This window comes from Caretta caretta, chromosome 2 (genome assembly GCF_965140235.1).
Source record: "Caretta caretta isolate rCarCar2 chromosome 2, rCarCar1.hap1, whole genome shotgun sequence".
Lineage (NCBI taxonomy): Eukaryota > Metazoa > Chordata > Testudines > Cheloniidae > Caretta > Caretta caretta.
Genome location: NC_134207.1, coordinates 184051264 through 184077580, shown reverse-complemented (window position 1 = coordinate 184077580; position 26317 = coordinate 184051264). Strand labels below are relative to the sequence as shown.

The window sequence follows — 26317 nt, the reverse complement described above, 5'->3', positions numbered from 1 at the left end:
AATCTCCTGAAAACGGTCAGCGGAAACACAAACTCAGACTGTATTAGGACCCCAATGAATTCTATTTACTGAGTCGGAACCCAAGTTGACTTCCCAGTATTTCGGATTAGACCCATATGGTCGAGCAAATGCAGTGTAGTGTTGAAGTGAGAAAGGACTTCTTCTCTGGATCTGCCCCTAAGTAACCAGTCATGTAGATGTGGATCCCTTTCTGAGATATCCTGTGATAATGGCCATGTATCTGGTAAAAACCCAAGGGGCAGAAGAGATTCCGAAGGGAAGCACTGTATACTAGAAAAGGCCCTCTGCTACGATGAATCAAAGGAATTTTCTGTGGCTCTGCAAAATGGTCACATGAAAGTCGGCATCCTGAAGGTCCCACGGAGCAAACCAGTCTTTCTGAGACAACGCAGGGAGAGTAGTCAATAGAGTGACTATGCAGAATCTCATGTACCTGATGTATTTGTTGAGGCCATAAAGTTTGAGAATGGGCTTTTCACCTCCTTTGGATTTGGGCACCAGAAAGTACTGGTAATAGAAACCCTGACTTCGGTGATCCTGTGGAACCTCCTCCATCGCCAGCAGAGCACAAACCTACTCAAGGAGCAATATATCATGAGTGGGGTCCTTGAAGAGGGACAGGGAGGCGGAATGGAAAAGAACTGGTAGCACAGCCCAATCCCATAGCTACCAGAAGCCTGCATCCCAAGAAAGGGGAAAAAATTCATAGGCAGGAGTTGTAGACCAAGCTGAATGAGCAAGCATCTCAGAGAGGTGATTAAGAAAAGCAGAAAGCATAGAGGGAGTGGAAGATGGGAGGGATCAGCAAGGAAAGCTACTTTATTTAGGTCAGAACATATAGGAATAAAGTGAGAGGCTAAAAGTCAAGTAGAGTTGGACCTTGCAAAGGGAATTAAAACCAATAGTAAAAGGTTCTATAGCCAGACAAATAAGAAAACAAAGAAAGAAGAAGTGGGACCGCTAATCACTGAGGATGGAGTGGAGGTTAAGGATAATCTAGGCATGGCCCAATATCTAAACAAATACTTTGCCTCAGTCTTTAATGAGGCTAATGAGGATCTTAGGGATAATGGTAGCATGACAAATGGGAATGAAGATACGGAGGTAGATATTACCATATCTGAGGTAGAAGAGAAACTCAAACAGCTTAATGGGACTAAATCGGGGGACCCAGATAATCTTCATCCAAGAATACTAAAGGAATTGGCACATGAAATTGCAAGCCCATTAGCAAGAATTTTTAATGAATCTAAACTCAGGAGTTGTACCGTATGACTGGAGAATTGCTAACATAGTTCCTATTTTTAAGAAAGGAAAAAAAAGTGATCCAGGTAACTACAGGCCTGTTAGTTTGACATCTGTAGTATGCAAGGTCTTGGAAAAAATTTTGAAGGAGAAAGTAGTTAAGGACATTGAGGTCAATGGTAAATGGGACAAAATACAACATGGTTTTACAAAAGGCAGATCGTGCCAAGCCAACCTGATCTCCTTCTTTGAGAAAGTAACAGATTTTTTAGACAAAGGGAATGCAGTGGATCTAATTTACCTAGATTTCAGTAAGGTGTTTGATACGGTGCCACGTGGGGAATTAGTTAAATTGGAGAAGTTGGGGATCAATATGAAAATTGAAAGGTGGATAAGGAATTGGTTAAAGGGGAGACTACAGCGGGTCATACTGAAAGGTGAACTGTCAGGCTGGAGGGAGGTTACCAGTGGAATTCCTCAGGGATTGGGTTTGGAACCGATCTTATTTAATCTTTTTATTACTGACCTCAGCACAAAAAGTGGGTGTGTGCTAATAAAGTCTGCGGATGATACAAAGCTGGGAGGTATTGCCAGTTTAGAGAAGGACCAGGATATCATACAGGAGGATCTGGATGACCTTGTAAACTGGAGTAATAGTAATAGGATGAAATTTAATAGTGAGAAGTGTAAGGTCATGCATTTAGGGATTAATAACAAGAATTTTAGTTATAAGCTGGGGACACATCAATTAGAAGTAACAGAGAAGGAAAAGGACCTTGGAGTATTGGTTGACCACAGGATGACTATGAGCCGCCAATGTGATATGGCTGTGAAAAAAACTAATGCGGTCTTTGGATGCATCAGGCGAGGTATTTCCACTAGAGATAAGGAGGTGTTAGTACCGTTATACAAGGCACTGGTGAGACCTCATCTGGAATAGTGTGTTCAGTTCTGGTCTCCCATGTTTAAGAAGGATGAATTCAAACTGGAACAGATACAGAGAAGGGCTACTAGGATGATCCGAGGAATGGAAAACCTGTCTTATGAAAGGAGACTCAAGGAGCTTGGCTTGGTTAGCCTAACCAAAAGAAGGCCGAGGGGAGATATGATTGCTCTCTATAAATATATCAGAGGGCTAAATACCAGAGAGGGAGAGGAATTATTTAAGCTCGGTACCAATGAGACACAAGAACAAATGGATATAAACTGGCCATCAGGAAGTTTAGACTTGAAATTAGATGAAGGTTTCTAACCATCAGAGGAGTGAAGTTCTGGAACAGCCTTCCAAAGGAAGCAGTGGGGGCAAAAGACCTATCTGGCTTCAAGATTAAACTCGGTAAGTTTATGGAGGAGATGGTATGATGGGATAAAGATCAATTAATTGCCAAAATCATGTTAACTATTCATGGTAAATAGGCCCAATGGCCTGTGATAGAATGTTAGATGGGGTGGGATCTGAGTTACTACAGAGAATTCTTTCCTAGGTATCTGGCTGGTGAATCTTGCCCACATGCTCAGGGTTCAGCTGATCGCCATATTTGGGGTTGGGAAAGAATTTTCCTCCAGGGCAGATTGGAAGAGGCCCTAGGGGGTTTTCGCCTTCCTCTGCAGCATGGGGCACGGGTCACTTGCTGGAGGATTCTCTGCACCTTGAAGTCTTTAAACCATGATTTGAGGACTTCAATAGCTCAGACATAGGTGAGAGGTTTATTGCAGGAGTGGGTGGTTGAGATTCAGTGGCCTGCATTGTGCAGGAGGTCAGACTAGATGATCATAATGGTCCCTTCTGACCTTAATATCTATGAGTCTATGATGGTGCTTAGGACCCAGCTGTTGGTGGGGATCGAGCCCCAAGCATTGTGAAAGCAAATGGAGAAGAAAATGACAACTGGAACATTGCCTTGGAGGAAGAAGTCAAAATGGGTGCTTTGGAGAAGAACATGTGGACTGTCTGAACCCCAAACATGACTGCTTCTTTCTGAGGGATCTATGCCCTTTCTGGGGTAGTCCCGCTGTCTTGGGAGAGGGAAAGGCTGGTCTGCAAATTTGGACATAGCCCTCCAGTTGACAGATTTGTACTTGGACAGCAATGCCTGCTGATTAGCAATTTGCATCTGCAAGAAAGAGGAGCAGCAAATCTTCCTGCCCATCAGATTCATGCTCTTAGAGTCCTTCTCCTTGCGAGTGGACTTAAACCTGCCCTGTTGGGCTCTATCGTTCACAACTGTTACCACTAAGGAGCTTGGGCTATAAAAACCTGCAAATCCCTGCACAGGAACAAAGCAGCACTTTTCCATGTGCTTAGCTACAGGTGGTACTAAAGCCAGTGTGCTCCAGAGGACCTTAGTAGGCTCATAGAGCTCAATGTTAATAGGGAGAAATGACTCTCCCAGGAGCAGACAGCTGCAGGATATCCACTAACTTGTGGGTGTTCACCTACGGGAATTCTGCCTGAATACCCAGGGAGGCAGCCACCACAACAGGTCCCAATATGCCTTAAAATTCTCCAATACTGAAGGGAAGGAAGAGCATGGCACCACAGAATCGTCCAAGGATGAGGATAAAGCAGTTAAGTGTGCCCAAGACGGATCCTGCACCAGGACTGACGGCCTGGGTGAAACAATTTGGGAGGCTCTGAGGGAAAGCCTCACCAGTGCCTGGATCTGTGGCGGATTGATGGTCACCACCACAGACTTGGCTGGTGATCTCAGCCTCAGGAAGGCTGAGAAGCAGGACTTCCGTGACTGAGGAGAGTCCCATGGATTCCATGGAGGCCACTGGTATAAATAGGGCATTGGTGGTCAATAGGCGCTAGGCCAGGGGCCTCCATCCTGACCACGAGATGAATGCTAGTCCTGGTACCAACAGCGCTCCATGAAGGGCCCCCATCCAGGGAACGGGAAGAGAAAGATCTCAACTTGGACACCAAGGGATCCCGGGCTTCGGGGGATAGCTGTGAGGCCAGTCCTGAGGGTGCAAGCGGCTGGACTGACTTGTCCGTAGCCCAGAATGACAAGAGGGCTGGTGCTAATAGTGGAAATGGAACTTCCAGCAAAGTGTACATCTCTGTCACTTCCAGTGCTTGGAGTAGTGTACACCACTGGTGTACACCCTACAGCCCATTAGGGTAATTTGATTGCGGGCCATGAGACATTTTGCTGACGTTGACCATCCGCAGCCATGGCCCCCCGCAGCTCCCAGTGGCCTTTTCCACAGCACACTCAACAGGGAACGACTCCTCCGTTTCTTCGGAGAGGCACCAGCTCCAGGACACAAAGCAGCAGCACTTCCCACACCTGAGGGCGATCTCCAATCTGAGGAGGGCCTTGGTGCCAAAGTAGGCCACATGACGTGTTCGAGCAGGTGCTGCTTCAGATGAAGATCTCTTGCCACTTGAGTCTGTTTCATGAGTAATCTGCAAAACGAACACTGCTCCTTGACGTGGGCTTTGCCTAGACACAGCAAGCACTGTGTGGGGATAGCTCCCATACACGATGGACAAAGTTTAAATACTGGTGAGGACATCACCAGGGAAAACTTAAATAACTAACTAACGATCAGTACTAATTAATGATATACAATCAGAGAACAGTCACTAAATAGAAGAATGTGAAATAAAAACCACACAGAGCTCTAACTCCAGCCACAGGTGCTAAGAAGGAACTGGGGGAGGTTGGGGTGGTGCCACCTCATATAGCCAAAGGAGGGACTACAGCCACGACCATCGCCCCTCTACAGGTACTGCTAAGCAAAATTCTCTGGTGCCGGTGCACTGGGCACCCACACATCTGAATGGAATATATGGCTGTATCTACTCAAAGAACAACTTCATGTTAAGAGGTAAATAGGTCACATCTACAAATAGATAGACTCTCTCCTATCTAAGCACTATACAAACACTAATGGATTTACTCTCACAATTATCTCCAATTTACAGATACGGAACAAATGCACTGAGTGTTTAAATGACTTTCAAGTTACATAGGAAGTTTGAGACAGAGCTGGAAATAGTTGAGACTCTGGAGGAGTCTAAGTGCCTTAAAGTAAACTGAAGAGTATCCTCCTCTCCTGCTGCTACATCTTAGAATCTATTGGCTCAGTTACCCACACAGACAATTCCGAGGTAAACTGAACTGGTTGATTTCTACTGGGTGCTTTGCAGGACATAATCCTCCCACGAGGAGGAGCTGTGGCAGAGCATAAAAAGGCGTGAAGCAGTCAGGCAAAGGTTGAAGTTTAGCTTAGAGAGACACTCTGGTCTTTGCTCTGAAATCAAGCCTTTAACACTTCAATCAGATCTCCCAGGAACAGGCTGATGTTCCAGAGAAACTTCCTGAAAGTCCTCTGATCACTAGATCCCAAAAAGTATGTCTACACTGTAGCTAGGAGCAAGACTCCCAGCGCAGGTAGACAGACTCTTGCTAGCTTCACATAAGAGTAGCGTGCTAAAAAGTGTAGTGTGGATGTGGCAGGGGTGGCAGCTTCGGCTAGCCATCCAAGTCCAAGCCTTCCCAACTCGTTGGGTCCAAGCTTGGGTGACATGAGGCACGTTCCCAGGTAGATATACTCTGAGACATCTCTCACCCTGGTCATGGCCAGACAATGCAGTAACAGTGCCTGCTGCTGAGGAACAGGGCTCAATTACAGCCCAGAAGCTTTTTGAAGTTATTAGGAGGCCTTCTTTCTAAGATACCTTAAAAAGTAGTAACAAAAGAACAAAAAATTACTTTGGTAATTTTAGTTTGGAACTGTATCTCAAAAAGTCAAGGTCTGGAACTGGAAGAAGATAGTACTTAGTGAGTCAGAGAGAGCGCAATGATGTTCACAATGTAACATGCTCCAGACTGGGAACAAAGTGCAAACAAAGGTGGAGTAAGTCAAGGCCTCAATGAAGACAAGGACTTCAGAAGCTCAGGAGGTCAAATATCTTGTTGCTTCAACTGCAGGGAAAAAACAATAAAAAAACAGGCTGTCAATGCATGGATAAGAAATAATTTACCAATGCTCTCAGGTTGGCTCCAATTTGACAGCAAAGATAAAAAGGTGGCAACAATGGAAGTCATTCAAGGAACCAATGCAATGAGGATGATAAAAAAAAAAAGTATAAGAAACATGTCCAAGAACTTAGAGACAAGGGTTCCGAGGAGAGGCTGCTGCAGAACAGGAGAAAGTTGCTGTAAGCCAAGACAATTGCCAATGAAATGCTTGCAGATCCTGCAGAACTCCTCTGCCAGCTACAGTCAGAAAAGAAATGATTTTGAAATACATTGGGCCAGCCTCAGGTGCATGAGACATCATACTGAAGAAAAAGACCTCTATATATGACCATTTGTAGTTCTTACCCCCTTGTTGGAAGCCAACAGACTGCTCACAGAATTACTCCTGTAACAGCTACAAAGATTAAATGTTCATAGGCATTTGGTTTTATTAATGAAACTCCATCATGTTTACTCTGAAAGGAAAATGGAGTTGATTACCTCTCGCTGAAGTTTCCTCTTCTCTGCTTTGAGTTCGTCTTCCACTTTTTCTGCATTCTCTGCTGCAGATTTATATCTTATCACCTGTCCTTCAAGTCTTCCAATCTGCAAACAAAGTAAACCACCAAAAAAAATGACTGCTGACTGCTTTATAATGGGATGGGCTACCCACCTGTCTGTCCTTCTCCCCTCTCCTATGTGGCACTCCACAGCACTGTTCCCTGCATTATCTGTGGCACCCTCAGCAGGAGAGAAGGTGGTGAGTGTCAATGTGCAGAAGCAGCTGAGATTGCAGAGAAAGGGAAACATCAGGGTTTAAAGAACAGGGAAACTGCAAGAAGGGAGACTCATGGAGAGTAGAAACACCAGAGAAGAACCCACTGTCGGTCACTCTTCATGGTGAGACAGCAGGGAGTGGATCGAGGGGAATGGAAGAGCACTGGAGGCAGGGAGAGTGGGAAAACTGGGAGGGGAAAGTGAGAACCAAGGGAAAGTGAACTGGGAAACAGAGGCAGTGGAAACAAGAAAGGTGAGACATGGCAATGGGTCAGAGTATGATGTGAGAGGTCATGAGTCGAAGCCCAGCTCTGTAACAAGGGGATGGAGCGCCAAGCAAAAAATGAATAGGAACCACTAGCTTTAAAGCTCACTCACCACTCTCTAGTTAGAATGCAAGAGTTATGACCTGTTACTGTTCTACTACAGTTCACAGAGTAATGAAATCAAATATGTGGCATAGTGATAAAAAGCACTGTGTAACTCTGATTTGCCAAGTGCTAAAGTAATCCCCATTTATTGAAACGTACTCTAATTCGCTCTGAGTATTCTATTATTTTGCTATTTATAAACTATGGAAACCTAGAAGAGTTTCTCAAATACATTACTGTCTTGTTTACAGAAAATTAGATAATCTTATGTAGTATCTCCCGAAGTCAAGGGTACCTTTTTCACAGATAGTAATTTAAGAAAGCAATCCAGTTTACACAGTAAAAAACTTACTTCCATTCCTTTTTATTTTGTACAGTATGATGGAGGTCTTGGTCAATTAACCCCAGAATATGAATCTCTACATTTTCTTTTTATGGTGAGGTTATGAAAAAGTATTGATTTGTAAGAAAATGGTAACATAAGTATGAATTTAGTGCTGCTGGTAAAGCCATTATGGTGAATCACAGAACAGATAAGAATCAATTTTGGAATCTACATCTGAGAAAAATGATCTTATAACTCGAGTATACTATGCATAAAAATCTCTGTGACTTACTTAAATTTACTAAAAATTTACTAAAAAAATTCTAAAGAAAGATACTTACATTTTGTTCCATGGTAGTTATATCTTGTTCAGCTTTTGAAAGCTTAAATTTGTATTCACTTATTTGTCTGTTGGCATCTCCTAAATAAAATCAGACATTAATGGATTTCTTAAAGTGTCACTAATAAGCAATTCCTATTTTAATTCAAATGAATTTTAAATAGGACTCCATTGAGAAATAGAGGTTATTTACCTGTAACTGGAGGTTCTTTGAGATGTGTGGTCCCATATTCCACATGTGGGTACATATATGCACACCATGCACCTGAGTCTGGAATGTTTTTAGTAAGCAGTGCCCCACTGGCCCACACATGCTGTAGCTCTCCTCGTGCTCCAAATCCAGATAATCCATGACAGAGGACAGATAATGGAAAACAGATAGGGATCACACAACTCAAAGACCCTCCAGTTACAGGTAAGTAACCTCTGTTTCTTCTTCGAGTGATGGTCCCTATCTATATTCCACATGTGGGAGATTAACAAGCAGTGTTCAAACAAGAAATGGTTACAAGGACGCAGATGTGATAGCTAATACTGCTGTCCCCATAGCTGTATCTGTAACGGCAGACTGGACCAAAGTGTAACGTTTTGTGAAGGAGTACAAGGAGCTCCAGGTAGCTGCCCTACGTATCTTTACCCATGGCATAGGGTACCACCTGTCCCTTGGCAAATCATGCCTGGCCAGAAGATGTAACCCTGATGTTCTAGGGCTTCTGTGCAGGGCCATCTTTGCTTGGTAACAGACTCCTGAGGAGTTTCCGAATCATTGTAAGAAAACACCAGATCACCAGCAGTACATACACTACCAATGATTTTGTACACAGACTTGCAGGTGGGGGAGAAGGAATAACCTCCTCTTCTGAAGTAATGTCTCTGAATAGAGATGGTGCATGAGTGAGAGAGAGAGAATGAGTGAATATGAGGATAGGGAGACATAGGTCTCAGACCACCTGGGGGTGGATGGTGAGTACATTGGTGGTGCCATCGGATCTGGAGCTTCCCTGGTCACAGAAGAAGTCAGATCCTTCTGGGGCTGCGTCAGTATAGGCACTGCATCGGCTCTGGAGAATGTCTGTCCTGTGCTTTGGACACCAGAATCAGTACCTGAACAGGCGGATCCATACCCTTATGTGCCACTTTCTCTTGCCAAGATTTACTCAGGCCTAAGTCTTCAGCGTCTGTGCGCACAGGCTCTCCTGACTTTGGTGGGGTCGGGAAGTGATGCTCTCTCTTCGGAGCAGTTTTGGATGAAGACAATTTATCCCTATACTTATGACCGTGCATCTTACTCTCATCGGAAGCCTTCTCTTCAGGCTTAGAATTCTTAGCTTCAACTCCCAACCTTGTGCTCAGAGGGATGCTTCCTGTCTGATGAGGCTGCTGTACAGGGGGATCTTCCCAGCCTGGATCTGATTGGGGTCTCAATCACCTTCTCTTTTCCTTACCCTCATGAGTTCTGGGGGGAAGGAGCAGCAACTACTGTACGTGGCTGAGATATGAAACTCGCCCAGACAGGAGAGGCAACACTGATGTTGACTGGTCACAGAAAAAGAGCAAGGGCAGGAAACACAAGTTTTGAACCCTGGGACTCGGGACAATCTCAGCCTTCCTGGGCAGAGCAGAGGGGAAAATTCTGCGGAATGGGTAAAAGGGGAACAACTATCTAAGTCTATTATACTGGAGTCTAAAAAGGAGAAGAATACTAAAAACAAACTAATTACAGTATATTTACAGAAATGACATAGTAGCAGAAGGAGCTGAGAGGACAGAAGACTCCCTCAGACTTCATGGCAACAAGAAGGAATGGGAGGTGTGTCTGTCTGCACCGTTCCTTATACTTTTGGTTCAGAGCACAACAAACGCTATGGATGGACACTGCTTACTAAAAAATTCCAGACTCAGGCACATAGTGCACATGCATAGCCCAGGTGTGAAACACTCAGAGGGACCACTGCTCAAAGAAGACTACTATATTCAGGACTCTTGTGGTATAAATATTCTTTATTGATTCTCTTCTCTTGGAGACTAAAGAAGCTAGAATAATGATCCTATCTTTTACATGTGACACCTAACAGACCCATTATAAGAGACTGAAGACACCAAGCCTGCATTAATCACTTGGTAACCCCAAGATATAGACACTTTAAAATGTGCACTTTGGACAGACCATGGACAACCAAAATAAATGGTAACATCAACAAACCATCTCATCACCAACAGATTATCTCCTTGAAAAGCAGAATCACTATATTAAGACTGGTTTGAGGACAAGAATCCCAACATAAATATAAATTCTGGAGGTTGAGCAAAGATCTGAAAAAGCATTTGACCAAAAAGCAGAATAAAGCTTGAATTTGCTTGACAATACAAATCTAAGAAAAAAGAAAAGAAAAGAATTTCTTGCAGGTTTGCAAATCATTTTTGGTGGTACTGCTCAGAAAATTACCAATTGGCACAGCCACAGCTCTGCTTGAGATAGCTTTGGCACATCTCTCAAATGACTGTCCTGTCAGTGACTTGCAGCTCCATATGGGTGCTGACAGCTAGGGAGTTCGCTTGCTCAGACTCAAGCTAGCCTGGTCAGTTTGTATGAAATGAAACTGAACGTTGGGCAGGATTTTAATAAGTTTTGTTTGCTCCAGATAGTGACAGGGAGTCTTTCAGACTGCGTTAGTGGATCAAGCTTCAACATGATAGGAAACCAGGGGAAAATACTAGCAAAATAATTCAGGTGAAATTCTATCATCTAATAATGAAATCTGGCAAATATTTATATCAAAGTGAGGCAACATTGTCAACTAAGAAAAATTAACGTGCCAGAAATTTTATTAAGCTCCAAAAGCAAACAGAGACCTTTTATTAACTATTGTATACTGAGGAATGCACTGAGAGGAAGTTTGCCAACAAAAAATAATTTTAAAATCCTGTACTCTGTTGATACTACTACAATTGATAATAATTAAACCTACACAAGAAAGAAAAAGCTATGAGGAAAGCCCCTATGAAAACCACAGATAAAGTTTTCAACAAGATTAGATAAGTAGGTCTCACAACCAAAGAAGGGCACTCATCCTTCATACATCGGGGGAAGAAGAGAACTAGGTTTCTTTTCACTATGAATATCTATATATATTTAAGGTATGCTTACTCTGCATTTCAATTAACTGCAAATCAGAACCATTCTCTAATCCTGTTATATCTGGATTTGTGCCATCATTTTTAGAGTATTTCTGTCGTTCCTCTTCCAGTTGCAGCTTCAGTTTCCTAATCTGAAATTAAAATGTCATATTGTGAAGAGTAATCTACTAGAAGTTATACTGTGACCACAAAACATTTTTCCCTTCATCGTGATTCTCAGTATGAGGTGCCAATTGAGCTCTGTGTATGGAATTTTTCATGTATATTTTACATTTTTAAAGTTTACAAAATCTATGGCTCAGATCCCAGGATGTGCAAAGGCATACCAGGGCAAATCCAGCATTATGATGTACCTCTTCCCTCATTCCCAGAAGTGATGGCTGCCAAGCTGGTCACCTGTGCAGAGTTAGAGTAGTCTCAAAAGTAGCTTAACTTTGTGTTACATGTCAGCAGTTCCTACAGGTTTTTCCGGCAGTCAGGGCTCATCAGTATGTAAGAAATCCCCAGCCATGACCCCTGATGGAGGTCTGATGAAGAAGGTAGGACCTCTTATCTTTGCTCTATACTATTGGAAAATTCCTCCCACAGTTGAGTGGAATGGTGTAGGGAGTTTGAATCTCACAAACAGGAGTTTACATAAGCCACCTCAAAATAGAATGATTTTTACAACTACCATGCTCTAATAAGTGATTGTATTTTTATGGTCTAGCCAGTATTTGGCTTCTATTTTGGCTTGAACCCAAAACACCTAGTTATTTGACATTCATCTGAATATTAAAAATAAGGTATCTGGTACACTCTCAATGAAAACAAAGGCTGATAAGAATGGCTAGATCTGTGTCCTGTGCAGCTATACTCCATGCCTTCCCCTAGACCACAAGTTCACAAATTGTGGTCTGTAGATTAGTAGTCTGTGGAACACCTGCTGGTGGTCCACTGGTCACTTGCAGGTCACCAACCACCTCCTCTTTTCTAGTTGCTAAACTGCATTAAAAGTTAATATTCATAATATTTTTCCTTTTAACTAACTGTAGTTATCACAAGAATATTGTGATGATGAATTGGAAGAATCACAACATGGGAGGACAGATTATCCATGAGACACTCTATGGTATGGAAAAGTTTGAGTACTCTTGTCCTGGACAGATCTCTCAGAACACATAACGACCCTGGCTTCTGCTTTCTCTTGAGTCAGCCATACTGGTATTGTTCAAAAATGACTCCCAAACCTTGTTAGATTTTAGTAACTTCCGACTTCTTGTTTTTATAAAAAGAAATAAGAGAAAGAATGAATAAATAGCTACTTCATTTCATATAACCATCACTGATCAATGATGATCTGTAATTGTAAGATGCAAATGAGTCAATCATACAGCACAATGTTAGTATAAAAACGGAGAGGCAGGACGCACCCTCACAAAGATCCATATATACTTCCAATTAGGACCACTCAGAACAACCAGAAGGGAAACAGCTTTAAGACCAACTTAGCTATTGCGTAAGACCAAGTTCATGCTGTTCAGGGCACCACACAGAGGAGTTTAGTAGTTTTTGGCCGACCAAAGTTGGAAGTTTCATTAAAGCTAATATTTTCGTTTAGTTTGTTTTACCTACAGGTTTAGTAGCTTTTTATTTTTTATTAATGTACTAACTTTTTTTTTTTTTGGGGGGGGGGGGGGGGGGGAGACACACTTTTTTAAATCTATCTTATCTATCCCTTTACACAATATTTATGGGGAAAAAAACACTTCTCTACCTGTGACAATAATTCCTCTTTCTCCCCAGCCAGTTTTCGTAGCCGAACATCTAAAAGAACCAAAAAAGAAGAAGATCTCAAAATCCAGACGGATTTAAAACCAAAAATTTAATGTTTTATTTTCATTAAGCTTAAAAATAAAAATATTTTTCAAATTTAGAAAAAGTTGTGAATTTAATGATGTGCTGAAAATGACCATTTGAGTTCCTATGGTTTATTTTACTTGCTTAAATGGTTGCAAACATCAATACTTCAAACATCACTATATTCACAGCAACATGCAGTTCAAATATATCTTTGTAACATATAAAAAGCTAAGTATTTTCTTTACTTTTTAATATATAAAAAGTTTAGCAGCAATAAAGATATCTGAGTAAGGCAATTCCTAGTAGTTAATAAATGGTTGAGGGACTACTGGGGATAATTTATACATTTAACAAAACAAAACCATCTCCCACTTCCTAAAAATACTCACTTTAGTAAAAATACTCAAGACATGGCCAGTTACTGCTATAACCATTTTACCTGTATGTAAACATCCTTTTCCCAACCCTTTATTTCTGTCTTATCTTTCAGATTGCAAGCTCTTCAGGGAAGGGACTGTGCCTCCCTATGTTTGTAGAGTACCTATCATGTTGTGTTACTAGAATACAAACAGTAGCTGGGCTAATAGCCTAAACTGCAGCTAAAATAAATTAACTCATCCAGAAAAGATCATTAACCCCTTGAACATACCCTCCCACTCAGTCAGTAGTAAAATCAGAATAGGTCTGACAAGTTCTCAGTTTCTTAGAGAATTATTTTTAAAAATAATGTAAACAAAGCAATAGTGCATCAGAACCACCAAATATGAGTATTAACAATTCTTTCTGTCCATTTCAACATGACTGGGCAATATCAGGACTATTTATTAAATAAATGGTTTAAAACAAAAAACATGCAGTCTTCCATTTAAATTCGTATACTATGTGTACCAACATACAAGGATGTTTCCTTGTGTACTAAGTAATGAAAAAAAAAAAAACAACAATTTGTGCAGTTTAGCTAGGAAAACAAAATTAACCAGGAGCCTGGGAACAGAACCCTAATTTTGTCCACATAGTAGTTTGACTGTGCTAACTGGAACTAGAGCAAACCTTTCTATTCTAAGCAATTAAGAGATACCATCAATTTGCATGAATACAAAAAGTATTTCAAAGGAAATGAGAAGACACAATATACACTCCTATTTCTTGTATACAGGACTTTTCACAAATGGGCTCTTTAAATAGTTCATGTTTTTAAAGAAACATTTATTTCTTAACAAAGAAAATAAGTGTTAATCAAAACACTTTACTAATTCTGCATTTTTATCCAACTATTTCCTAGTTTTCTTAGCTCACTCTAAAGTTACCTCAAAAACAATAAAATGGAGACTGGACCATGAGAATTAACCAACTGCAGATGCCCTCATCGCACCAACAAACAAATATGCTGTTAGGTTAGACACAGGCATTCAGCTTGGCAATGGCACATTTCATAAGTAACGGAAATATCTTTGTGTAGCTCTAAAGTCACAATTTTGGATGTGAACACTGGGGGAAAACAAAAAATCCAGTAAAATCTTTGAAAGACAACATGTATTTAGTATATTTTTACCTAGTGGTCCTTCTCCTGCAGATTCCAAGACTTGAGCAGCTTCCTGCGATACAACTGCTATTGTACCAACCACTGGTTCATGGTTTACATCACCATTTGGAGTACCATCTGGGATTATAACTAACCCGTGTTTCTGAAAAAATAAAAGGAATTTCACTCATACAAAAGAAACCTTTTCTATCCAATTACATTTTACATTTTCAGAAGGTTTTCAACTTGACTGAAACAGTTACACCAAATGGAAATGTTCCATTTAACTTATGTGAGGATTGGGGGTTTTGGTCCATATTTGGACCAAGCAGCATTACTTATATCATTACCAGAATCAAACCTTTCTTGGGATGTACTGGAGTAGTAACATACTGCTTTCTGTTTTGTGTTGACTATGGTTGATCCCCCATTTCTGTATTTGTATTACTGTATACTACTGCTACTGACATACCTGTCCTGTCTTCATTGCTTCCTTCAGGTCAGCCAACTCATCTCTGAGCTCATCTCGCTCATGCTTAATGGAGTCAAAGTACTCTTTCTGTCTTTCTAGAGCCTGGGTACAGGCAGATAGCAAGAAAAAGAATGGCACAGAGAGAGAGCAATATGATAGGCAGCAGAGAGATTTTATACAAATAAGGCAAGCAGCTGAATAAAAGTAAAGAAAGGAGAAGGGGAATATAAAATATTATGTGCAACTTCAATAGCTAACTTTTGCAGTCATATGTTTGCCTCAGTGCCGCATGCTGGTCTTGAAACAATCTTTACCTACAGTAGGCTTGGCAGACTCTATACAATCCAACCATTTGATTCATTACATTGTTTACCAAAATTAATACAGTCCTTCCAAATGTGTCCATTTTAAGGCAATCTCTGCATGGACTTTTCTGCATAGTATTTGTGTCTAGCTGAACTATCCTAGAAAACCCTCATAGTGGGAACAGCTTTGTGATGAGGTATTTTGACAAACGCTTTGGTTAAGTTTAATAAATACCTGCCTCTGGCTTTAAGAGAAACATCTATTTCAGTCCAAATATATATTTACTAACAATTGCATCCAGCCACTCAACAAGCCACCGCACTACTACTGAACAGTCACGACTCCACATCCTTCTCACAGGCCAAAATGCTCGGGGATTTAATTAGTAGAGACTGTAGAATACCACATCCATTACACTAACTACTCTGACTTCTACAGGAGCACAGAGTAGAAATCTTACAATCAAAGTCTGTATATTTTAGTTCCTTTTATTCATTTCTTCTTATCTGCTTCTCTGTTACTTGCATAAATATTTTAGCCATTTGGTTACCAACAAACGTTTTTAGAAACACAAAACTAAGAAAAACTGGCACTAACGACACTACATTAACACAAAAGGGGTCACAACAGAAAACACAACAATCTCATTCAGCTATGTGGCAACTATGTTACCCAGAGTTAACACAGACATTTTAGGCCAGTTAGGCAGCACTCCAATATTCCATTTAAATTAATTACTACATGCACTATGAATAATCTTGACTATGCGACAACTGCATTATAAATAATCCCAAATAAGAGAGAACTGCACAAATGTAAACACACATTTGCCAAGAAAACTCATCTAACAAATGTTATGTCATGCATGAATCTTTAGGAATAGACTGATATAAAGGAAGAAATGAAGGTAAATAGCTTCACATTGTATTTTCTTCACTTCTCAAATTTACTACAATAGAACCTCAAAGTTACAAGCACCTCAGGAATGGAGGTTGTTCACAACTCTGAAATGTTCATAACTCTGACGAAAACATTAGGGTGGTTCTTTCAAAAGTTTACAACTCAACATTGACTTAATACAGCTTTGAAACTTTACTATCTAGAAGAAAAATGCTGCCTTCCCTTTATTTTTTTAGTAGTTTACGTTTAACACAGTACTGTATTACTGTAGGAGATCTTCGCTGCTGCCTGATCTGTGTACTTCCAGTTCCAAATGAGGTGTGGTTGACTGGTCAGTTTAACTCTGGTGTTCGTAACTGATGTTCTATTGGATGTTTTACTTTAAATTATTATTGATAGTTTCTAGGGAAAGCAATATTTTTCAATGCACTATGCTGTTCATTTATTTATTTCAACAGGAATAAATGAAACATGCAGTTGAACTGGATTTCATAGATGGAAAAATTAATTTTAAGCACTGCATACTAAAAATATAGGAGTAGTCTAGCAGCTACCCTCTGATGGATATAGAATATTTTAAGAAAAATCATTTTATTACTTATCTACTGTTTCCTCAGACACACTAGATTTCTACAACTAAAATTATAAACTTAAAGTCAAGCCCCTTATTTTTTAAACTCCATAAATGCTTTAATTAGGGCTTGAAAAGTTTACCTGATGCCTACTAGCTAGAGTGCCAAGTGCCACCCATGCACTCAAAGTACAATCCTTGCATTTTAAAGGAATAAACAACGTTTATTGTGTATGCTATTAAACTGTAAAATTATCAAATTGCTATTTAATATATATTTTTAAACATACCTTGTTACATATCTCAATTTAGTTATTCACATGTAAAAGAGTCCCTCAACATGGAGTTAGGGTTGTAGGCACTCTGCACTTTCCAGGACTCCTTGTAGCTTACAGAACATGAGAGTTTAATTCCCAAAACCCAAATAACTGACAAAAACAGGAAATGCAGAGTTAAGGTTTCCTTGCACACATGGTATAAGAAGGTTATCATTGCAAGAAAAAAAAGCCAAAACCACAAATGTTGAAAGAGAGTTCTGTTACACTGCTCACACAACACAGGCACACAACCATAAAACTCTGCTTCCCTGCTACCCCGTGGGGTTGGCAATAAAAACTGGGAATATTCACTACCAAAACCTTTAGTAACAGAGGTTGGTTGTATTTCACCTCACTCCCTGACCATATAACACCAAATTTGCAAAACTACTATTTCCAGTCCCTCTTACTGTCAAAATGTTTTTCAGGACAACTGAGCTCTGCAAGTGCATTGTAGAGCAATTTATTAAGTAAAAGTAGGTCACTTCGGAGGAGGAAACTTTGACTCAGAATTCCTTTGACCAAATATCCCAAAATTTGCCCCACAAAGTCTATCCCAGACCCTGATTTGGCATAGCTATTTTCAAGGCAATCTGTCTATGCATGTACACTTTGAAGCGCTCTGAAAAGTAAAAGCAATTTATTGGGGGGAGCAGGGAGGGCAGGGAGGAGACTTATCTCAGGAGACCCTGAATAAATGACTAGATAAATAGTACCTCAGCCCTCAAACTGACATATTGAGTTTCAATCCTATCTGAATGTGTCTGAGAATTTGAGAGAACTTTGAAAAATAGACTTGAAACTGACATGCTGTTTCTATCCTGCTTGTGAACCAGATTTCTGGTTTGCATCATCTTTGCAAACAACTTCTTAGAACCAGAATAAAATTCTAATAACTTACAAAATATAGTGTATGGTACAGCTGCTCAAAGGAGTCCTTAAGATGGGATACAGTGAAAATTGACCAGTCTTGACAAATCCACTGGAGCTTATCATCAGGAAAGATGACAAAAAATAAAAGCTGAGACAAAGATGAAGTCATGGAAAATAAAGGGCTATAGGATCATAGGGGAGGCAAACAGAGAGGAAGAATGTTCGTTCTCCTTTACAAGTGGTAGGATGGGGTTGGACTTCAATTTTATGAGACACAAAGGCTAAAAACTCTGTTTTTAAAAAAGTTATGGTTTAGATTCTGTAGAAGTTGATGTCACTGGTCTCTACCTCCATGTAGGCAAGTTTCATATTTGCCATGAATTGGTAGCTTTTTCAAGCCCTGGCTACAGGTAAAAAAAATATTCTTAAAAGTTAAGGGACTGTATGCATGACAAACTGAAGTCTTCTATTTAATAAGTTTAATTAATACAGTTCTATTTTATATAATGCCAATCACCATATTATTTAGGCCCTTCAAGCTACTCAGTCTTCTTTCCTCTTTTGTTTGTAATAAGTTTTACAGCATTTAAGCTATAGTATATTTTGTTTAATCTTTTATTCTTCACAGTGCTTTCAAAGTGAAAACCCTGGACTGCTTAAGTGAATGACAGACACATGGTATGTAATCACATTAAACACCTGCATGCTTCTGATGTATTGTGAGGCACATGGCCACAAAACCAATCCTGAGATGTGGGTATGACATATAGCTAGACTTCTTGAAAAAAATATGATTTTATAAGAGTCATTTTATTTAAAAATCAAATAAAACACTACTTTTTGGAATAGATGGCTAACACGTCTTGAAGTATTATGAGCGCTTAGATTTCTCCTTGCTTAATATAAAATGTATAACAAGTTGCTTAATGCATACATAATGCAGTAAATTCAGCATCCAAAATGAGTGTAGTAAGCCATATTTTCAGAACTGAATAGGTGGTTATGTATTTTTCATTTTCTGCTTGAAGTATTAGGCACTGGCTCCTGCTAGATGTATGACAACTGACTAGATGGATCCTACGTTTTTATCTTAGTATGGCCAAGCCTACGCTCTTAACCAATTTCTTGGAAGGATAAAATTGTAATTTATCCCTTTCACCCACTGTATATGTAAGTGAAATTCAGTAATATGAAGTGAAGCTCATTTCTTTGTTCCAGTGGGGAAGCCTATGTTACAAATATCAGATTGCAACTGTGTTTAAATGGCTAAAATGTACATGGCCTTCATTTCTTTGGACTGTCCAGAATCCTCTAACAATACCAGTCTATTTCTAAATCAATGATCCCTTTCCCCCCCATATTAGTTTCATACCCCAATTTTTTTATCTTTCCAATTAATTGTCTCCTGGAGGTCAAACACCTCTCTGGTTATGGAGTCTATTTTCTGCTGCATGCGTTGATTCTCCTGCAGTAAATGGGAGGAGGGAAAGAGGAAAAAGACAGACTAGTAAAGGAAACAAACAGATAAAGGAAACTAAATAGTACAAAATCAATCAAAGAGTCTGTAAGGATGAGAGTTTAAAAACATAGATGGCATCTTAGGCTAATATGACACCTTCCTTTTTCAATCACACAAGGATATTGTAATGTAACTAACTTTTTTTATACACTAATGTTATATGGAGTAGGCACTATATAAAATAACTTTTTGATAATGTATCAGCTGTATCTGTGCATTTCCATGATAGTTTCCACATAATTTGGAAGTAATATCCTTTCTAGAGAAAAAAATACCTTCATGATAGCTCTTCAGCAGAGTGTGTCAAGTATCACATGGACGTGACCTTTTTTAAAAGTTCCTTTCACTATGGACTGAAAAGTTATTCAGCTATTAAAGACGAGACTGGAACCACAGGCCTAGGCATAAATTAATGTAACCCCTTTTTATGTTAATTCTTATAAATTATGACAAATGCAATACGCTAAAGTTCAATGCCACAAAATTAAATTTAATTAAAATATAGCATTGATGCAAGATATTAGAAAAAAGTTAAAACACTGACTTTTACATTTCCTAGCCACTGACTTACCCTTGCAACCTCATTTACTGTAACAGAAAAAGGTATAAATATTACAATTGTCCGATATCAAAATGTTTGCAATGTACTGGATGCTAGCTATAGAAAGTTGAGAACAACATCTGTACCAGTGCAAAACAAGTGTATTTTGGTTGTAATATATTTGGGAAAATGTAATTCATCCCAAGTCGGTGGTCGGGTATGCAGCAAACAGAATACAAACAGGATGATCAGGAAGAAAGAACACGTTCCTTTGAAAAGGTGCATTATTTATGTATTCTGCTTTCAAAACATGGAAACTCTAGGACATAGTATTTCAGACTATGGATAAGTGTACTGAATCTTTTTTAGCACAGTCACACTGCAATATTTAGGGGTTATTTTTGGCCCAGTAAACTTAGAAAGTTAACCAAAACGCTGAAGTGTTGAAGGCAATACATGAACTAGTGTAAACATTTCAATTTCAGCTCGAGATATTTGTATTACAACAGTGGTTTTCAACCTTTTTTCATTTGTGGACCCCTAAAATATTTAAAATGGAGATGTGGACCACTTTGGAAATCTTAGACAGTCTGCAGACCCCCAGGGTTCTGTGGACCACAGGTTGAAAACCATTATATTACAAAATATGTAGTAACACAGTAAACATATTAGACATTAATGCCCAAGAAAACAAAACCACAATTTCTAAAGTGATCTGTAAGAAATGTTGCAAAAAGTACTTCTGTAACTCAAAGAACCTTTTCTAACTTTTACACTTGTGTGTGTTGACAGAGTATTAGGTTTATCACCTCCTGTTATAAAATGGAAAACAAATAGAAAGAAGGAAAGGAAGAAAGAAAGAAGGAATTGTGTATTTAGACAAAATAAAGCATCCAGCAATGAAATGCTTGTCAACTAATTCTACGTAATGCACTACTGTGGTCAGAGGTGGCCTTAGCATTTTTGGTGGGTCTACTAAAATTTTTCTTAGGCCCTCAAAATATAACTGATCCCAATCTGTTATAATCATGCCCCTCTATATGGGGCTAGCCTGAGGATTTTGGGGATGATTAGAGAGAATTCTTTGGTATCCCAACAAATCAACTCATTTTGCATCTGTGAATGGAGGAGGTGTCTGTGCTAAAACCAACTTCCTTCTGATCAAGAGAACCCCACTGGTGGTGTTGGGTTATGTGCATAATGCCAACATTTAGAAAAGTATTGCAATGAATAACTGTCTAAATAAGCTGCAAGTTCAGGTGCCCTTTGGCCCCCATTTTGTGAAGTGTCCATGTGGATCTGATGAATATAAGCATTTATATGCTGTTGCACTTTACAAAAGTAATAATCCATACCCTGTGAGGCAGTTAAGTATTCCAGATAAAAAAGCTCTACCAGAAAGGTTCAGTAACCCGGCTAAGGGCACAGAGGGAGTAAGTGTCAGAATCAGGATTAGAATATGCAGGAGATCCTTGCTCTCGGTGCTTAGTCTACTACATGTTGAGAAAAGACAGTTACAGTGTTCTTCGAGAGGTGTTGCTCATGTCCATTCCATTGTAGGTGTGTGTGCTCGCCACATGCACCGGTGACAGAAGTTTTTCCCTCAGTGGTATGCATAGGGGACTGGCTTTGGTGCTCTTTGGAGTGGCGCACATATGCTGTGGTATAAGGGGCACTGCCAGCAGAGTAGGCCTTTGGGGTGGGTGACCAGGGTGGCTGCCGTGGAATATTGATATGTGAAAGTAGGCGTCCTTCAAATCGAGGACGACATACCAATCTCCTGGATCCAGAGAAGGAATGATGGAGGCCTGGGAGACCATGCGAAACTTCAACTTCTTAAGATACTTGTTGAGGCCTTGCAGGTCCAAAAGAGGGCAGAGACCACCCTGGGCCTTTGGAATGAGAAAATACCAGGAATAAAACCCTTTCCCTTTCTGAAGTGTGGGGACTTCCTCTATGGTCCCGACTTGCAGGAGAGCTTGTACCTCTTGGGCAAGAAGTCACTCCTGAGAAGGGTCCATGAAGAGGAATGGGGAAGAGGGGGTGGGAGGGAGGGATTTTCAATAAACTGTAGGATGTACCCCACTGCCACAGTCCTGAGGACCCAGCGGTCCATTGTTATTGCAGCTCAAGCGGGGAGGGAGGAAGGAAGGAAGGAAGGAAGGTGGTTGAAAAACAAAAGGAGGTTAGGATCTGTCTGTAGACTGGGATATCATCCTTGAGCGCACCCTCAAAACACCCGCTTGTTACCCTGGGGGTAGCGGGAAGAGCCCAACTGGGAGGTAGAGCTCAATTGTTGGCCTTGCCCTTCTTGTGATAGGGCTCTGATCTGGCTTGACTGCTTGGTCTATGATGTTGTTGAGGTTTAAACCTCTTTCTAGCGGGGGCCGGTGTGTAGAGGCCTAGGAAGTATAGGGTAGCCCTAGAGTCCTTAAGCCCATGTAATTTTGTATCTGTCTGTTCCACGAATAGGGCCAGGCTGCCAAAAGGGAGGTCTTGGAGCGAAAGCTGGGCCTCTGTCACCAACCCAGAGGACATCAGTCACGATGCCCACCTCATTGCTGTGGCCGAATCCGCCACAACAGAGGCAGCCTGGAGGGAAGCCCTTGCCACCATTTTCCCCTCACCAAGGATGGCAAGGGGCTCTAGTTTGGACTCCTCAGGCAATGAGTCTGCAAATTTGAAGATTGACTGCCAAACATTAAAATCATACCTCCTGAGTAGAGCCTGATGGTTTGCCACTCAGAGTTGGAGGCTGGCAGACGAGTAAACCTTTCTCCCAAATAGGTAAAGCCTCTTGCTGTCCTTATTTTTGGGAGCTGGGCCTGGTTGCCCTTATCAATCTTTTTCATTGGCCGCCAAGACCACTAGGGAGTTCGGGGCTGGGTTGGAGTACAATATTTGAACCGCTTCCTGGGGACATATTACTTCCTGTCCACCCGCTTGGAGATGGGTGGGAGGGAAGATAGGATTTGCCACCAAGCTTTTACAAGCTTTACCACTCCATCATACAAAGGGAGTGCCACTCTGGACAGGGCCACCACAGCCAAGATGTCAAACAGCCATCAGTGGGTTCTGCCAACTCCTCTGCCTCTAACCCCAGGCTCGCTGCCACCTTCTTTAGCAGCTCCTGGTGTGCCCTGGCATTGTCCTGTGGCACTATCTGTGATAGTCCCACCACTGCCTCATCTGGCGAGGATGGGAGGAGAGGTGACCTCCACTGTGGCTGTGGGAGGCCCGGGGGCACCTTGCTCGGAACCTTGCATCCAAATCCAGGAGCAGGCAGGAAACGGTAGCTGACCTTCTCTCTGACACCCCTGATAGAGAGCGTTGCATGAGGGTCCCTGGGAAAACCCCCATGGATTCCAGAATTGCCATGGGGTGGGGCACATTGGCCCTGGGCCATGCATCAGCTGGCGGCCCTGGGGGAACCTCCCCAGGCTTGGCTGAGGATATCTGGCCCGAGGGACCCAGTACCTCCAAAGAGGAGGAGAAGAAACAGTCTTGTCTCGGGGACCACCGCAGTGCCGATGTGGCCTCAAAGTCCTCTTCCTGCCTGCTTCCGTGATGCTTGTGGCAGGGGGATTGGTACTGAAGCTCTGGGTCCGAGCTGTCTGCTCGGGGCCTGGTGGCGGAGCTCAGTGGATCGGCAACAGGCATCCAGCAATTGACACCTAGAGATCTGTGTCAGTACTGAGTCAGATGATCAAGAGCAGGATGATGAGGAGTGCCGAGTTGACCCAGGTGATTGGTGCTGCGTGGTTTGGTGATCTATGCCTCAGCACCAGGGATCGGCCACACCGTAACTCCAATGGGGTCCTTTGCCCCAGGGAGTGATATTTCCTGTCCAGAGACCAGTGTCATTCTGAGAACCAGTGGTGCATTGTGGCCCTGTATCTGCCATTGGTGCCATCCCATGGGGAACTGTTGCTTAGAGTCCCGCGAATAGGGCCAGGAACTTCAGTTGGTCTGGGCAGGTCAGAAGCGCCTCGCTGGGAATCGTCGCTTTGACGTCAACCGTCGCGGTTCTAGGGACCAATGCCGCACCGACAGGAACTGTGGTTCAGGTCCCAGTGCTGGCTTCCCCCTGGAGATGGCCACGTCTTGGCAAGGCATCAGGGACACCAGTAAAGACAAATGTCTTTTGCAGCCTGGAAGGCCTCCAGTGTGGACAGGACTTCCAGGTGCAGGGGATCTCTGCCATTACCTGGGGTGGGCAGTTGGTCCCTAGGAGGGCTCGTTGGTCTAGCTGGCAATGTCAGTGCCTGGCTGGGCTCTAGAGACTTACTGCCTCGCAAGGGCCTATCCTCTCCAGACTTTCCCTTTGCCATACAGAAGGTAAGGGAACGCCTCTCCCCAGGCGCTTCTTTTGCTTCTAAGCTGGTACAGGGGACTGGGACCAGCACCAGGAGGCCGGTGCACTATGCACCAATGCTGCCATACTTGGTGCAGAGTCCGAGTTTGGCAGCTCAGAACCCGGCACAAGGGCCGACTCCATGAGGAGTGCTCTTAATCTTATGTCCCACTCCCTTTTTGTCCTGGGATTGAAGCTCTTACAAATGCGACACTTATCGTTGATATGGGCTTCTCCACGAACACTTCAAGCAACTTTGATGAGGGACACTAATTGGCATAGGCTTCCGACTGCGATCACCAGACTGAAAGCCCAGGCTAAATCCCAGAGGGAACTGTCTAAGCTATCTATGACATTAACACTAACAGTTAAGACAACAAAGAATTACTTATCTATATTCAACACGAAGAGAAAACTACTGGGTAAGTAAGCGCCTGCTGAAGCAAGGAGACATTCCAGCACCATCACTGGTGGTGAGAAGGAACTGAGGGTGGAGGGGAGCTAGCAGTGCCCCTTATACCACGGCATATGTGCACCACTCCAGAGGGCGCCAGAGCCAGTCCCCTTCACATAGCACTGACGGAAAAACTTCCAGCACCGGTGCATGTGGTGAGCACACACACCTACAATGGAATGGACATGAGCAAGCACTCGAAGAACTACTGCCCCTTCTCCTGGCCAGAGTTCATACTGGCTGCATACATCAGTCTTAGCACCATAAGCTGCACCCCCATCAGTACCATAGCCTCCCACTACTGATCAGGGGTCTTCTCAAAAGTCTTTTGAGTTTCACAGGACCCAAAAGAATGACCCAGGCAACTGGCAGGGCAGTGGAGGAACTTGACGGGGAAAAAATGAAGAACTTTCAAATGTTACATCCTTGATTGGTGTATCTAATTAAGAGGGGTAGAAACTTAGAGTTTTTTCCTTAAATTAAGGCTGAGATTAGCTCTGACATTCCTTGGACCTACAATTTAATATGGAGTTTGCAGACAAGAAGCTGTCACTGGATTTTGAGAGCCAGTACCATGCCAATTGAAAACAATACATTCATGTACAATTACACAAACATAAGCCACAATGCAAACCTAATCAGCGGACATTCACAAACACTGAAATTCCCCCCATCCCCTTTTAAAATAAACTGTAAAACAAACATTTTTGGGAAGGCAAAGAAAGTTAAATTAATTTGAGGCTGGTGTCTGGGATTGGGATGACTGCCCAATATTTGGGTGTGATAGTAGAGCTGGAGCTCAAGCTACGGAAAATTGCCAGTCTATGAACCCATGTTTTGCATATAGAGGTATTAGATTTGTGTTCACACAGAAAGAAAAAAAAAAAGAAAGCATTGGTCTGAGGCCCAGTAATTAGATTTTTTTTTTTTTAAGTATTTTACAATATACAAGATAATTTTTTGAAAATTTCATGGGAACATTTCTAACTTTTAAATAAATTGATAAAAATTAAGATAGAATGGTAACTCAAATACAGAATAGATAAGTTTACATTCCTGTCACTACAACTGAACTTTTTGTTGCTCAAGAAATATAAGCTGGTATGTGTGTCTATTTTGTATAGGGGAAATACGTAGATAACCAAACTTGATATAGTCTATCTACATAAAAACAAAAGAACATAAGAACGGCAATACTGGGTCAGACCAAAGGCCCAACTAGCCCAGTATCCCATCTTCCAGGTGCCCCAGAGGGAATGGACGGAATAGGTAATCATCAAGTGATCCACTCTCTGTCACCCATTCCCAGTTTCTGGCAAACAGAGGCTCAGGACACCATCCCTGCCCATCCTGGCTAATAGCCATTGATGGACCTAGCCTCCATGAATTTTTCTAGTTCTTTTTTGAACCCTGTTATAGTCTTGGCCTTCAGAGCATCATCTGGCAAAGAGTT

The 26317-nt window shown here is 41.6% G+C and overlaps 1 protein-coding gene across 13 annotated transcripts in view; it reads right to left on the bottom strand.

Moving 5' to 3' along the window:
• LRRFIP2 (LRR binding FLII interacting protein 2) overlaps positions 1-26317 on the bottom strand; it is a 143128-nt gene that overhangs the window by 4218 nt on the left and 112593 nt on the right. For 7 of the 13 annotated variants that reach the window (XM_075125648.1, XM_075125649.1, XM_048839000.2 and 4 more), the window contains 7 exons: positions 19369-19461; positions 15030-15131; positions 14588-14720; positions 12950-12999; positions 11204-11324; positions 8057-8136; positions 6744-6848 (listed from right to left, as the gene is read on the bottom strand). In XM_075125648.1, the coding sequence (XP_074981749.1) occupies positions 6744-6848; positions 8057-8136; positions 11204-11324; positions 12950-12999; positions 14588-14720; positions 15030-15131; positions 19369-19461 (684 nt within the window). The remainder of the gene's footprint in view (positions 1-6743; positions 6849-8056; positions 8137-11203; positions 11325-12949; positions 13000-14587; positions 14721-15029; positions 15132-19368; positions 19462-26317) is intronic. The other 6 variants (XM_075125653.1, XM_048838997.2, XM_048838998.2 and 3 more) reach the window with 3 other exon arrangements.